The following is a 15,673-nucleotide window of genomic DNA, read 5'->3' as shown; positions in this document are numbered from 1 at the left end:
TTTCGTGCTCTCTCTAGAGTTCTCTCCTCTGACATTGCTTTCTGTCCATTTCCCACTTTAAAAAGTTCAGTCTGTTCAAAGTCCCGCCCTCTCTCTCACACACGCGCACACGCAGGCAGGCATGCGCACACACACACACACACACACACACACACACACACACACACACACACACACACACACACACACACACACACACACACACACACACACACACACACACACACACACACACACACACACACACACACACACACTCTCTCTCTCTGTGGTGTGAAACATCACTTCTTCACAATTCACACACGAGCGCACACACACGCAGTCACAGGTGTGGAAGGAGATCATAAGGTAACGATGTTGTCGCTGTCTCTCGTTGTCGTGGTAACCACATCCTGAGGAAACTAACAGTGACGGATCACCCTCCCATCTATCTTTCACTCTCTCTCTCTCTGCCCCCCCCCCCCCCCCCCCCACATGGCTCTCTTCTCTCTTCTCTCTCTCTCTCTCTCTCTCTCTCATGTTTGTATTAATGCTTCATCTTTTTTCACTTCTCACGATAATCTCCCGGTTGGTCGCATTCTCTCCCTCATTCCCTCTTTATCAACTGTCCTTTTTCACCTTTTTTATCTTGCCTCTCCTCTCTTTATATTCAATGTTATGTTATACTACAGTAACTAAACCAAACTAAACTTAACTAAAAGTATACCCGTCTACATCTACATTTCTCTCTCTCTCTCTCTCTCTCTCTCTCTCTCTCTCATGCTGTTCGTTAAGCATGGATCATTATTACAGTATAGTGTTCTATTTCATTTTAAGGTCTACACATAACAAATAGAAGGTGCCACAATATGAAACAGATCACTAGAATGCATAAAGGTGTGTGTCTGTCTGTCTGTGTGTGTGTGTGTGTGTGTGTGTGTGTGTGTGTGTGTGTGTGTGTGTGCGTGCATGCGTGCGTGCGTGGATGATTACGAGAGCAAGACACTTGAGCTGAGTCAGTTGACAGGAAGTGTGAGAAGACAAAACAGGAAGGAAGACAAATAGCAAACATCGAGGGCTCAGGGAACCCTCAACAACCCCCCACGCAGACACACACACACACACACACGCACGCACGCACGCACGCACACACACACACACACACACACACACACACACACACACACACACACACACACACACACACACACACACACACACACACACACACACACACACACACACACACACACACACACACACATACTTACTTTATATATATATCATATATGACGGCTGACGATTATAGCAGAGACACAATAATCGTATGCCCTAGGCTGCCAAATATAAAAACAAATAGTCTGCAACTATAGCCCAGCTCTGAGATGGTAGTTGGTATTTTATTACCTTAGTCATGAAGGCTTCCTCTAGGCTGTGGTCAAAGGTCAATTAGGCCATCTCTAATACAGACACTTCCCTGTATTCTTCATCAACCATAACAACACACACACGCCACACACACACACACACACACACACACACACACACACACACACACACACACACACACACACACACACACACTCTAAAAGCGCAATTGCCATTAATCAACAGCAATGGCGGTAAGAGTGGTATAAAAAATAGGCTTCAATTGACCTACGGCAATGGCGGTGAAAGAATAAGTTAAAAACTCATTATGGCTGATGTTTACAGCAGCAATGGGCAGGGTTTTTTTGTAAACAATTGAGACCTTCCCTGTACTGTTTGAGGTGTATGTGTGTGTGTGCACGTGCGCACGGGTCTGTATTCGTGCATGTGCATTTGTGCCTGTGCAACGGATATTCTTCTAATCAAAAGGAGAAATCAGTGAGTAAAGGTATTACTTGTTACAGTTAATTATGATTCATTGATGATTCATTGATAATTCATTTCATATTCCATCCTGACAAGAGGGGCAGAATTTTCCTTCAGCTTCCCATAAATGAGAATTTATATTTACAGACCCACTCCTAAAGTAGGAGGTCACCACGTCAAAGGAGACTAAAAGTATAGTCTCAATAAAGTAAATGCAATAATTTACCTGAACATACATTTCGGCCATTTGAAAATAGCCAATCTACAAGCTCTCAATGCAAGCTTGTAGATCGGCTATTTTCAATAGATTTTCTACACATTTTGAACTTGTGAAATTCTGCAATATGAATACTTTTACTTTTAGTACTTTAAGTACGGTTTGATGCCAATACTTTTGTACTTTTACTCAAGTACATTTTCAATTCCGTACTTTCACTTGTAATAAAGTAGTTCTAAATTGCAGTATTGGTACTTTTACTTTTCAAACAATTGAGTACTTTTCCCACGGTCTATAGTCCTAGTGTGAAACCAGCAGAGAACCACAGCAAGAGCTGATGACCGGATGTTTGATGTAATATCTTGTGTCACTACGACAGGTCTACGCAAAGAGGACACTCAGTCATCAGCCTGCTTAGAGCCTCTTGAAGCCCGTATCAAACGTCTGTTTTGTATAAACACTGAGAAGCTACACACGTCGTACGCTGAGGTGTAACCTAGGCCGTGATGTTGCATCTGAGATATCCCATCAAGTGCTTAGTGTCTATGTTATGTCAACATGATGAAAAGCACCCCCACCAGACCATGCACATCTACGGGAGAAGAAAACAAAACCATGCAGTGCCATCTACTATAAGAGTCACTGTACATTATGATAAAACTGCTGAACAGAAAAATAAATATATATATAAATAGTTTCTTATTACCTTTTAAGGGCACACGCACAGTCGCACACGTGTCTGCTCTGTGTCTATGGGTGTGTTTGTGTGTGTGTGTGTGTGTGTGTGTGTGTGCGTGCGTGCGTGTGTCAGACTAAGACTGAGAGTCAGTCATGACTCATGACGGTGGTGGGTGGGGGAGTGGTGGTGGGTTTTCGAAGCAGGGCTGCATGGGGACAACAGGGTGGGGGCAGAATAAGCTCTCTATTTTATTTATTATTTAGTATTAGTTTTTCGTCAGTGAAAAAAGGTAAATGTTGTCAATTTCGTCAATGAAATCAACACTAGTACGCCATAGATCCGAAACTCCGGTGCTATACAGTAGATTGACATTTAGAGTTCTAATAATAATGATGAAGTACCGGTAGTGTGTTTGTTTGTTTTGCGAGCCATATGGCATTACCATGATGCGAGTGAAGTGTCCACATGCCTTCCTGTACGAGACACAGACAGAGGAGAAGAAAACGGCACCATTTTATCATGAGCATTAGTGAGGACTTTATATCTGGATTTCTTATAAAGCAAAGCAGCCAGTCATTTGGTAACCATGTTATCTGGTTGTCGACGATGAGAGGAAACTGGTTAAGAAACTCGAAGCTAGATGTGGTGTCTGGAAAGTTCACAGACACGAAACCAATAGACATTACGCACACACGCACGCACGCACGCATCTGTGTGAGGGTTTTACAAAATACATTTGCAATATTGAACCAATGATTGACAAGTAATAAAAAGCTCTTCTGACTACTGGTAAACCTATAACTCCATTGGATCTTCAAACTGTCAGTAAAACCACCTAACTCAAACTTAGGAGATAGTTGTTATTTTTCCCATCATTGATCTGAATGAGAAGTCGCACCGAAAAAACCCCTCTTAACTCCACTTGAGCTGTATTTGGGTAAGTTGATAATTTGTGGACACATTCAAGTATCTGACCATGTATAAAGTCACCATACCAACTTTGATGAGGCAGTATTGTGTCGTTCTAAAAACATATATATATTATCATTTTGATTTGGTGGTCGGTGACCAGCCTGCGTTGAAGGCCTCGTTATGCTACTGATTGGCAAAATGCCCTGGAGTTGCTTTCAACTTAATGTTAAAAGTTGAAACAAGAGCTCCATCTTGTGGAAATAGCAAGTTATTGACACACACTCGCACACACGCACGCACGCACGCACGCACGCACGCACGCACGCGCACACGCACACGCACACGCACACGCACACGCACACGCACACGCACACGCACACACACACACACACACACACACACACACACACACACACACACACACACACACACACTCTTCTGAAAGTTGTACATCTAAAGACTTCATGAAAACTATTTTTGAATACTTTTGCTATTTTATTTTTAATTTTTTTTAGATATTTTTTTGCGGCTTACGCCTTTTATTGATTTTTGAAGGGACAGACAGTAGGCTGACAGGAAACGGGAGAGAGATGGGGGGATGACATGCAGTAAAGGCCGTGTCGGGTCCGGGAGTCGAACCCGCGGCACACTGCGACTGGATTACCAGTCCGGTGCCCAGACCGTTACGCTACGGCCTGGGCCTACTTTTGCTATTTTTACATTAAAACATACTGTATACATTATTTTAGAATACCTTTCCTGTATAAAAAACCCATTATGAATGCATGTATGCACTGTATAAGTATGAACGGATGAATGATAAAATCAATGTACGATGCAATACATTACAAGTAATCATTTTATTTGGTGACATTTCACCTGAGAAGTGTCAACATTTCATGTTGAAAAATAATACAGCATTATAGCATTATTATAATCTTTTTGTTTTTTCCCCCCTTCTAGGCTAAATCTATCATTTGCTGTTTCTCACTACATGTTCCACAGTGTCACCACACATCTCTACAACAAACACTACTCTGTATTGTTTAATGCCACCATGTCCTCCATCTTCTCAAATAATCCCTCTATTAGAGGGTTGTTTAACTTGCCGGTCAACATGTGATACCTGCCCCCGCATTTCTCTACGAGCGCCATTAGATCCCCGTTCCTCAGGATGTGCTGCTCGGTGCTCTCCCCTAAAGTTTCCCCCCAGGTGAACAGCAGCAGTGTGCGCCGCCACATCTCCTCCCCAAACAGTCCCACGTGGTCCTCCACGGCCTTCCTGTATTTCGGAGTAATGGTCAGGTAGGCCGGTATGACCAGGAGGAGGACGTGCGGTCCCGGGTGCGACAGGGAGATGCTGTCCAGAATATTCTGTCTCTGCGCCGCGTCGCTTGGGTCCGGTCCGTTACGCCACCCGAGACCCAGTGGCTCTACGACGCTGACGTTCCGACCGGCTATCTGACCTCTCCAGGGCTCGGAGCTTGACCCGTCGGCCTCTCTGCCCAGAATGGTGACTCCTGCTGGGTAGAGGGAGGACCGGTTCTCCCGTAACATCACCACCCTTAACTCTGACTCGGGGAGATTTTTGTTTACTGTGCTGCGGTGGTCGTGACTTGGAGACATTAACGTGTCCCCTCTGATGACCTTTGCTTCTTCCGGTTTGTTTCCCTTCTTCCTCTTGTTTTCCATCTCCTCCTCCCACATTTCTGATACACTGCCTTTCATCTCCACCTTTCGTCCCCTCTCCTCTGTGCTCGCCACGTCTCCCAGTCGTGTGTCAGACTGACATTTATTGCTCTCAGAAGCTGATGAGGCCATTTCTACTCTCTGATCTTCCGTTTCTTTCGGGCCTTGGGCTCTCCTATCCGATTCTGTTCCTCTCACTCCCTCTTCCTTCCTGTCTGGCTCCTCCTCCACCACACCCACCTCCTGGTACATGACATGAGCGTCCCCCACTGACCCCGCGGCACTCTTGACTGCAGTCATCAGTTCACATTTCCTATGAGCTCTGTGTAATTTATGCGCGTCGACGTTGCTCGTGTCCACCTCATAGTCTCCATTACGCCGCTCGGAATCTCCGGGCATGGCATCTCTTTCCTTACTTTGCTGATCTTGCTCCCTTTTGCACACCTCCGCCTCCCTCCTTTCAAGACTGTTCTCCCAGCTGTTCGGTTTCTTGATCGTATCCCTTACGCCATTCTCTCTGCCGTGAAGTTCTCCTTTTGGTTTTGTCGCTTTCATCCTCTCCACCTCACGCTGCAGTGTTTCATTGGCCCGTTTCAAAGCTAGATTGCTCTCACGCAAAACGTTCTGGATTTCAGAGTCCTTGCTTTTCACTTGCTCTTCATATATACACAGAAGTTCAGTAATCTCTTCCTCCCGACGCACATGTTCACTTCTCTGCACCTCGCACTCCCTCTCATGCTCCTCATACTTCTCTCGTAGGTCCACTATCTCTTTTGTTATTTTCTCACTTTGTTCTTGCAGTTCTTTGACTCGGCCTTGGCTCTCCTCGTATTTCTTGGTGATGTCTGAAATGCATCTCTTGCTGTCTTCCTCCACTTCTCGCAGCTGGCTCTTGGCTATTTCCTTCTCCTGTGTTGTGGATTCAATATCCTGCTTTATGCTGGCGATCTCCCTCTCGTACTCCCCTATCATGTTTGTCGTCTCCTTTTCCACCTTGCCTGTCAACTCCTTCAGTTCCGACTTCGTCTGCTCGATTGTTTGCCTCAGCTGGGAAATCTCTTTTTCATTCTCGCCGGCTCTCCGGTTCAAGCTGTTGAGCTCTGCTTCTTTCTCTTGGAGTTTTTGTGTCACTTCAGCATCTCGCTCTCTCACACACTCAGCATGGTGCCGCTGTATTTCAGTGATTGTGCATGTGTTTAGTTCATTGTTCTCTTCCAGCTGTTTCAAAAGGTTTGCAGAGCTCTCTGCCGCTTCCTCCAGCTCTTTATCTTTCTGTGTCACTAGTTCTTGTGTTTTGATGAGTCCTTGTGCATTCCTCTCAATAATTTCTTTCAGTTGTTCAATCTCTTCTTCCCTCCTCTCATCCCTCTCACTTTGTTCCTCCCTCCATTTGGTCTCTCTGGTGTCAGTTTGCTGCCTCGTCTGTTCCATCTCCATTTCCCGTTCTTTCACATTTTTCGCCTTTTCGTTTACGATACACAACTTAATCTCTTTCATGTCTTGTTCTTTCTCTTGTAGTCTTTGTTCCAACTCTCTCCTGTGATTTGCATCAAGCCTTTCCCTCTCCTCCTGTAGCTGAAGGTTGTTCTCTATGTGCCGTTTCAGCTCAATCGTCTCTCGTTCCTTGTCGTGCAGTATTTGTTCCATCTTTCCATTCTGAACTTGAACAACCTGTTCTTTCTCGTCCTTTTCTCGCCGTTCTCTTTCCATCGCACTCGCATGCTGGCGTTTCAACTCCACAATCTCTTGTTCTTTTTCTTGAATTACGTTTGCCATTTCTTTTTCATGATTTAGAATAATTTCTTCCTTCTCTTTTTCATTTTCTTGCCTTGTCTCGTCTGTTTGGAGTGTATGCTGCTGTTTTAACTCTACAATATCTCTTTCCTTTTCTTTCATTTTTTGGGTGATCTCTGATGTATAATTGAGTAAAATTGTCTCCTTTTCTTTTTCATGTTCTCGTCCCGTTTCCTCCATTTGGATGGCGTGCTGTTGCTTTAACTGAGATGTCTCTTGACTAATCTTCTCAAGTTCATCTGCATGCTGTTGCTTCATCTCTTTAATCTCTCTTTCTGCTTCTTGTTGTATGAGACTTATTTCAGCCCGGTGACCTTGGTTGACCTTTCCCATACCTGCCTCATGTTCTCTTAACTCTCTTTGCATTTCTTCCTGGTGTTGAACAACGTTCAATTCTATCAGTTTTTCCATCTGCTTAATTTTCCTCACCATGTCGTCTTCATGCTGCAGTTTCATGCCTTGCATCTCTCTTTCATTCTCTTCTATTTTTCTCTCCAGCTCTCTTCGATGCTGTGATGTCAGCTCTTCCACTTTCTCCTCAAATGCTCTCTTGGTCTCAAATTTCACACCTTCTATCGCCACGCCTTTTTCACCCTGTCTTCTTTTCATCTCTGCCTGCATTTCAAGACATTCTGTTTTCATTTCAAGTGTCATGTCTTTCATCTTCTTGTCCTTTTCACTCAGTCTACTTTCCATCTCTGCCTGCTTTTTTTCACACATTGTCTTCATTTCAAGTTCTTTGCCTTCCATCTCCTTGCCTTTTTCAGTCAGTCTACTTTCCATCTCTGCCTGCATTTCCTGACATTTGTTCTCCATTTCAAGTGTCATGTTCTTCATCTTATTGTCCTTTTCACTCAGTCTACTTTCCATCTCTGCCTGCTTTTCTTTACACAACGTCTTCATTTCAACTTTCATGCCTTCCATCTCATTGTCTTTTTCAGTCAGTCTCCTTTCCATCTCTGCCTGCTTTTTTTCACACATTGTCTTCATTTCAAGTTCTTTGCCTTCCATCTCCTTGCCATTTTCAGCCACTCTCCTTTCCATCTCTGCCTGCTTTTCTTTACACACTGTCTTCATTTCAACTTTCATGCCTTCCATCTCATTGTCTTTTTCAGTCAGTCTCCTTTCCATCTCTGCCAGCTTTTCTTGACGCATTGTCTTCATTTCAACTTTTATGTCCTCCATCTCCTTTTCTTTTTCATTCAGTCTTCTTTCCATCTCTCCCGTGAGCTTGCATTCCACCTCCACCATCTTTTGTCTGTTGTCCCTCTCTTTGCTGACATCTTCACTCTCACGCTGTAAAACAATGTCCTCGTAGTGCCTTTCTGACTCACGTATGTCTGCTTGTAAATCCTCAACTTTTTTCTTCAACTCCGCCTTCTCTTTCCCCTGCAGCTCTACCCTTTCTGATAAATTCTTAATTTCATCCTTCAACGCCTGGTGCCTTACTCTGTTCTCACCCTCCCTCTGTTTTCTCTCATGGTCTTTCTCCGAGCCGAGGCGCTCCAGGTCGAGCAGCTTAATCTGCTGCTCGTCGATTCTCTCAATCAGCTCAATCGTCTCTCGTTCCTTGTCGTGCAGTATTTGTTCCATCTTTCCATTCTGAACTTGAACAACCTGTTCTTTCTCGTCCTTTTCTCGCCGTTCTCTTTCCATCGCACTCGCATGCTGGCGTTTCAACTCCACAATCTCTCGTTCTTTTTCTTGAATTACGTTTGCCATTTCTTTTTTATGATTTAGAATAATTTCTTCCTTCTCTTTTTCATTTTCTTGCCTTGTCTCGTCTGTTTGGAGTGTATGCTGCTGTTTTAACTCTACAATATCTCTTTCCTTTTCTTTCATTTTTTGGGTGATCTCTGATGTATAATTGAGTAAAATTGTCTCCTTTTCTTTTTCATGTTCTCGTCCCGTTTCCTCCATTTGGATGGCGTGCTGTTGCTTTAACTGAGATGTCTCTTGACTAATCTTCTCAAGTTCATCTGCATGCTGTTGCTTCATCTCTTTAATCTCTCTTTCTGCTTCTTGTTGTATGAGACTTATTTCAGCCCGGTGACCTTGGTTGACCTTTCCCATACCTGCCTCATGTTCTCTTAACTCTCTTTGCATTTCTTCCTGGTGTTGAACAACGTTCAATTCTATCAGTTTTTCCATCTGCTTAATTTTCCTCACCATGTCGTCTTCATGCTGCAGTTTCATGCCTTGCATCTCTCTTTCATTCTCTTCTATTTTTCTCTCCAGCTCTCTTCGATGCTGTGATGTCAGCTCTTCCACTTTCTCCTCAAATGCTCTCTTGGTCTCAAATTTCACACCTTCTATCGCCACGCCTTTTTCACCCTGTCTTCTTTTCATCTCTGCCTGCATTTCAAGACATTCTGTTTTCATTTCAAGTGTCATGTCTTCCATCTCCTTGTGTTTTTCGGTCAGTTTTCTTTCCATCTCTGCCTGCATTTCCTGACATTCTTTCTCCAAGTCAAGTTTCATGTCCTTCATCTTCTTGTCCTTTTCACTCAGTCTACTTTCCATCTCTGACTGCTTTTCTTTACACAACGTCTTCATTTCAACTTTCATGCCTTCCATCTCATTGTCTTTTTCAGTCAGTCTCCTTTCCATCTCTGCCTGCTTTTTTTCACACATTGTCTTCATTTCAAGTTCTTTGCCTTCCATCTCCTTGCCATTTTCAGCCACTCTCCTTTCCATCTCTGCCTGCTTTTCTTTACACACCGTCTTCATTTCAACTTTCATGCCTTCCATCTCATTGTCTTTTTCAGTCAGTCTCCTTTCCATCTCTGCCAGCTTTTCTTGACACACCGTCTTCATTTCAACTTTCATGTCCTCCATCTCCTTTTCTTTTTCATTCAGTCTTCTTTCCATCTCTCCCATGAGCTTGCATTCCACCTCCACCATCTTTTGTCTGTTGTCCCTCTCTTTGCTGACGTCTTCACTCTCACGCTGTAAAACAATGTCCTCGTAGTGCCTTTCTGACTCACGTATGTCTGCTTGTAAATCCTCAACTCTTTTCTTCAACTCCGCCTTCTCTTTCCCCTGCAGCTCTACCCTTTCTGATAAATTCTTAATTTCATCCTTCAACGCCTGGTGCCTTACTCTGTTCTCACCCTCCCTCTGTTTTCTCTCATGGTCTTTCTCCGAGCCGAGGCGCTCCAGGTCGAGCAGCTTAATCTGCTGCTCGTCGATTCTCTCAATCAGCTCTTCGATCTCCCTCTCTTTCAGCTCCAATTTGAGGAGGCCGTCGTCTTTTTCACGGGTGCACTGGCGTAAAGTGGCCAGGATCCTGTCGTGTTCGGCGTTCATATCCTGAATCTCTCTCTCCTTGTCATCCGTCAGCCACCTCATCCTCTCCTCCAGCTCTCCCATTCCGTTCTTTGTCTTCTCGCCGCTCCTTCTCTCCTCCTCCTCTTCTTCCTCATCCTCTTTTTCCAAAGCAGCGCAACTGTTGGACAACTTCCCGGCCAGCGACTTCACCTTCTTCTTCTTCCGGTCGAAGAACCACCGGATGCTCTTCACCTCTCTCTCCCTCATCTTCTTCATCTCCGTTTCCTGCCGGAGCATTTTGTCGCCCGCCTCCCTCAGCCGCTGAGTGAACTTCTCGTTCCTCTGTCGACTCAAGCTGCTGACCTCCTGAACCAGGCCCGAGAAGGCCTCGCACCGGTTCCCCACGGCCATCTTCTCCACCATCTCCAGGAGCTCCGTCACGTGCGCCACCGAGCCTCCTCCGCTGCCGCCACCTCCAGCCAGACCTCCGCCGCCAGCGACTCCTAGTTCTACATTACTAATGACGTGGTACCTCCCCTTGCATTTCTCCAAGAGCCAGCGGAGATCCCCGCCGCCCCTCTGGATGTACTGCTCGATGCCCACCCCTTCCCTGAGCTGGTCGCCGTGGGTGAACAGCAGGACCACGTGCCTCCACACGCCTTCGCCCAGGAGCTCCAGGTGCTCCGTGACGGGGCCCACCTTCACCACCGTGTCCAACCTCAGGGCCAGTAGCAGCGCGTGAGGCCCCGGAGGACACATCGCGACGCTAGCCACGATCTCCCTCTTCACTCTCTCCGGAGTGGGACCCGCCACGCCTCCTTCCCAGCCCGGGACGTCCACCACCGTCACCAGTCTCATGGCTACCTCTGCCTGCCGGCGAGCGCACTCCTCCGTCACCGTCCCCGCCGGGAAGAAGTGTGCCCCGCCCAGGATGGCGTTGCCCGCGGAGCTCTTCCCCGTCTCGCGCTCTCCCAGCAGAACCAGCCGGACCTCGGGAAGACGCCGGAAGGGCTTGGAGAATGACTGCCGGGTGTCCAGGTCTGAGACGTGATGAGAGCCATCGCCTGGGCAGGGAGAAATGAACAGAATGAGCTCATTTGGATGCAGTGTTGATTTTGGCAGCAAATTTTAGTTTTAGTCATATACTGTAGTCACTCTTGAATAGTATTAATTTAGTTTTTGTCACATTTTAGTCACCCGGAATGTTTCAGAGTTTTAGTCGACTAAATATCATACGATTCTTTTGTGTATTTTGATGCCTTGATGCCGTCGTAATGGGTGATTTTACATTTGCTGAAAATAGCCGATCTACAAGTTCACAACGCGTCGCGCTGCAAAGCATTGTGAGCTTGTAGATCGGCTATTTTCAGCATGCAACCAATTGTAAAATGACTTATACTGGATCTCTTGTCCACTATAGTGTATAGTCCCTTCCTAACATTTTTTGTCTAGTTTTAATTTGTTGACGAAATTGTTAATATATTTAGTCATATAGTTTTTGTCATCATAGCTTAGTTTTCATTAAGTTTCCATTTAGCTTTCGTCAGTGAAAAATGATAGTCGACGAACATTCTTCGTCATTGTTTTAGTCGACGGAATCAACACTGTTTGGACGTGATTGTATTCTAACAAAGCATGTCACCTCACCTCAAGCATTACTTGGTTTGTGAGCAAACAAATTGAAAAACTACAGTTGTAGATGATATACTGTACAATTAGCAGGGATGCTATACGGTTGTAGATAGTTTAATTAAGTGTTCACAATGAGGTCTGTAGGTGTATATTATCTTAAATTAACCGTGTCATGCTCTCTGGGCAGAAAGTCATTACTGTTGACTGTTGAGTATAATTTTTTTTTTCAAATGTTATCTTTTGGTGCTTTCGAGCACCACAAATCAAATGTCACTGAGCTTGTACAGTATGTGGGTGACGACTATGGTAGAAATCCCCAAACCTCAGCAAATCTCAGATTATCACACTATGAATAAGTATGTGTGAACTTTTTTGGGTCAACTGCCCCTTTAATAATAATACTAATACGAATAATAATAGCATAAGAAACTTTAATAAACACCTTTTAAATCAGTTAGAAGTTGTTTTAGTGAAGGCAACGATAAAATAGTTGAAAATTGTAAACATAAAAAACAATAAATTGAAGATATAAAGCCCAATTTATGTTTATAATACAATATAAACTCATTGTTTCACACACATTTCCGAAATGAAAGATTGGCACTGGGTGGCATTTCCACAGAGCTCTAAAAGCAGATGTAGTGAACAACCTCAGATGGGCAGACCAGCTGCTCCTCCAGGTGACCACCACGGCTAGACTCAGAACGGAAGGTGATAGAGCTTTTGTTATTCAGTATTTCAGCCGTGACGTAAGCGCCCCCTCCAGAGATACTTCCGGGTCCTACTTTGTACAAGGCCGTGTGACAGGCCGTCTGCCCTACACTGAATACTATCGCCATTTTATTTCATTGTGTCAACTAAATCTTCATTAAATGCAAACTAGATTCAACATACTCAACATTCTAAATATGCCCCCGAAATATTGTACTGAGCAAATGGACGGTTACCACCTTCAATAATAATGATAATAATAGTCTTTATTGTCTCCACATCATATATTTTCTTTGTCATGGACACAGAACATTAAAGGACCACTTCACCACTTTTCAACCTATCTTCATATAATAGGTCCTCACTAATAATCATGATAAAATGGCACGATTTCTTTCTACTCAGTCTGCGTCTCATAGGACGGCTGTGGGCAGTTTAGAAACCGTCTTCCAGTGACATCATCATTAGGCAGATTTTTTTTTAAACAAGATTATTTTACAATAATGTTTAGATTTTCATTATCGTGAGAACGATGGCTTCCATTTTCGCATTGCAACTTTCCAGGACTAGAAAGCCTGCAGTTTCTATTAGCTTGTATTCCCCATCGATGATGTCACTGGAAGACGGTTTCTGAACTGCCCACAGCCCTCCTATGAGACACAGACTGAGTAGAAAAAAATTGCGCCATTTTTTCATGATTATTAGTGAGGACCTATTATATGAAGATAGGTTGAAAAGTGGTGAAGTGGTCCTTTAATAATTCTACTCGAGTTGGAAGCATTAAGACCCATTTTAACCCACAATGGCTTCCGTTCTGAAAAATAACGTTATTGTAAAAAGATTCACGCGTTTAGATATTCTATTTACAATGAGATGCGGACGGGAGCTGGTGCCACTTGGACCCGGACATAACGTAAGACTACAAAATGACGTCGGACTTAAATACAGAATAAGGGCTCCTCACCTGTGGAATCAACTTCCATTGGAAGTTAGACAGGCTACCTCACTGGGCATTTTTAAAACTCTCCTAAAGACACATTTTTATAGGATGGCTTTTTGTTAGAGCCTTTGGCTATATAATGCTCATTTGATTGCGTTTGTTTTAAATTTAAATTGGTTGTGCTCCGTCTGGTTTTTGTGTTGCTTTTGTGATTTGTTATTTGTGTTGTGCACTTTGTAAACATGCTTTTGAAAGGTATTAATATTAATATTATTATTATTATTATTACAAATGAATGATTTCAGACTTGTGAATATTGCCAACTTTGCCAAGTGGCTTCTGTGATCTTTTTTTCTATAGCCTTAGAGTTCACGCAAGTAATGAAAACTCACTTATGAGAGCGGCTCTGATGCTTCCTCTCTGCGTCTGCGCCTCCATCTGCCTCTGCTTCTTCCTCCTCTCCCTCGCTCTCCGCTTCCCGTCCGCCTCCAGCTCCCGCAGAACCAGGTTGTCCACCCCAAAGTACCCTCCTAGTCCTCCGTTCCTCCCCTTCACCATCTCCTCCATCTTCCTCATCAGCCCTTGAACCTGCGTGGCCGTGGTGGTATCCCCTTTGCTCCTGCTGCTGCTGCTGCTGTTATCCAGGATGTGGTACCGGTTTCCGCACCTCTTGAGGAGGTTCTGGAGGGCCGGCCCGCTGCTCAGGATCCGCTGTTCCATGGACGCCACGGACGCCAGCTCGTCCCCCCTCGTGAACAGCAACAGGGCGTGCTCCCAGACGCCTCCCCCTAAAGGCTCCAGGTGCTCTTCTATCTGTCTGGTGAAGGCCTCCGTCACCGACGCGCACGAGCGCACCACGAGGAGCACGGCGTGCGGTCCGGGAGCGCACTGCAGCGCCACGCCGCGCCAGGTCTCTCGCCGCACCCAGCCGGGCGTGCTGTTGAGCGGGTAGTACCACTCCCAGCCGGGGGTGTCCACCACCGTGACGCGTCTCCCCGCCACGTCCGCGCGCCTCTTCGCGCACTCCTCCGTGGGCTTCCCGCTCTCGAAGAAGAAGCCCCCCCCTCCCGCCTGCGGGCCTCCGCCACCCAGGATGGTGTTGCCCGCCGCGCTCTTCCCGGCTCCTTTCCGGCCCAGGAGGACCAGTCGAAGTTCGGGGAGGAGAAGGGGAGGAGGAGCGGCGGCAAGCGAAGCAGGAGTCTCTGGTTTCAGCATGGCGGCTTGCAGGCACTCGTCTGTGAAGAGAGGCAGCAGTACTTCCTTAGTGCACCACACCGGCTGAGCTACAGCTAAATGACACAAAAACAGGAGAAGTGTGCTCAGTGAACTAGCTATACCACATCAGCAATTATACCTGTCAATAAAGTGTTACTAATCCTATCTCAGTTAACCCATTTTGGGGCGGGAACACCTTTTGGTGTTTTAAGCATACTTTAGCCATTAAAAAAATTGCAGATCTACAAGCTCATAGCGCGGCACTCATGAGCTTGTAGGTCTGCTATTTTTAAAAAATCGTGAAAATGTGGCACAAATCTTTGAATATATTTTTTTTCAAAGCAAATGTTTTAAGTCAAATCTTTGCTTCTGGGGGGGGGGGGGGGGGGTCCCTGGAACAACATATTTTCAGATGGGGGTCGGCGGCCAAATTACATATAATCTTGGGGGTCCTTGACATGAAAATGTTTGAAAACGACTGACATAGAAACATATCAGAACACTGTCAGGATTTAGAAGACATTTGTAGAATCGTTCCCAGGTCAAAATGGGTTAAATTAATGTCTGTCCTTTTCAAGACTGGTTTACTAGAGACAACACATCAGCCCATTTCCTACATCACTTCCCTCTTCTCCTCTCCCTGACTGTTTACACTATAGAATAACACGCATACTGAACTGAGTTATACAGTATAAATGAATGGATGAAAACGTTGACTCAACTCACCGCTGATGGTTGTTACCGTGACCGTGTCGCTACTGCTCTCACAGTTGCCCTCCAT

General features: G+C 45.1%; 1 protein-coding gene across 1 annotated transcript; it reads right to left on the bottom strand.

Moving 5' to 3' along the window:
• Positions 1–4,525: 4,525 nt before the first annotated feature.
• LOC310875999 (uncharacterized protein) lies at positions 4,526–15,673 on the bottom strand (the record flags this gene model as incomplete). Its single annotated transcript, XM_083789447.1, has 4 exons — positions 4,526–7,052; positions 7,554–11,458; positions 14,070–14,966; positions 15,619–15,673. 4 exons carry the CDS (start codon positions 15,671–15,673, stop codon positions 4,674–4,676), a joined length of 7,236 nt encoding a protein of 2,411 aa, XP_083645573.1. The 3' UTR covers positions 4,526–4,673.

Source organism: Protomyctophum parallelum (assembly GCF_964188405.1).
Source record: "Protomyctophum parallelum genome assembly, chromosome: 18".
In the NCBI taxonomy this organism is placed as follows: Eukaryota; Metazoa; Chordata; class Actinopteri; order Myctophiformes; family Myctophidae; genus Protomyctophum; species Protomyctophum parallelum.
Note: the sequence above shows the minus strand (reverse complement) of the source record. Positions and strands in the feature narration are given on the sequence as shown.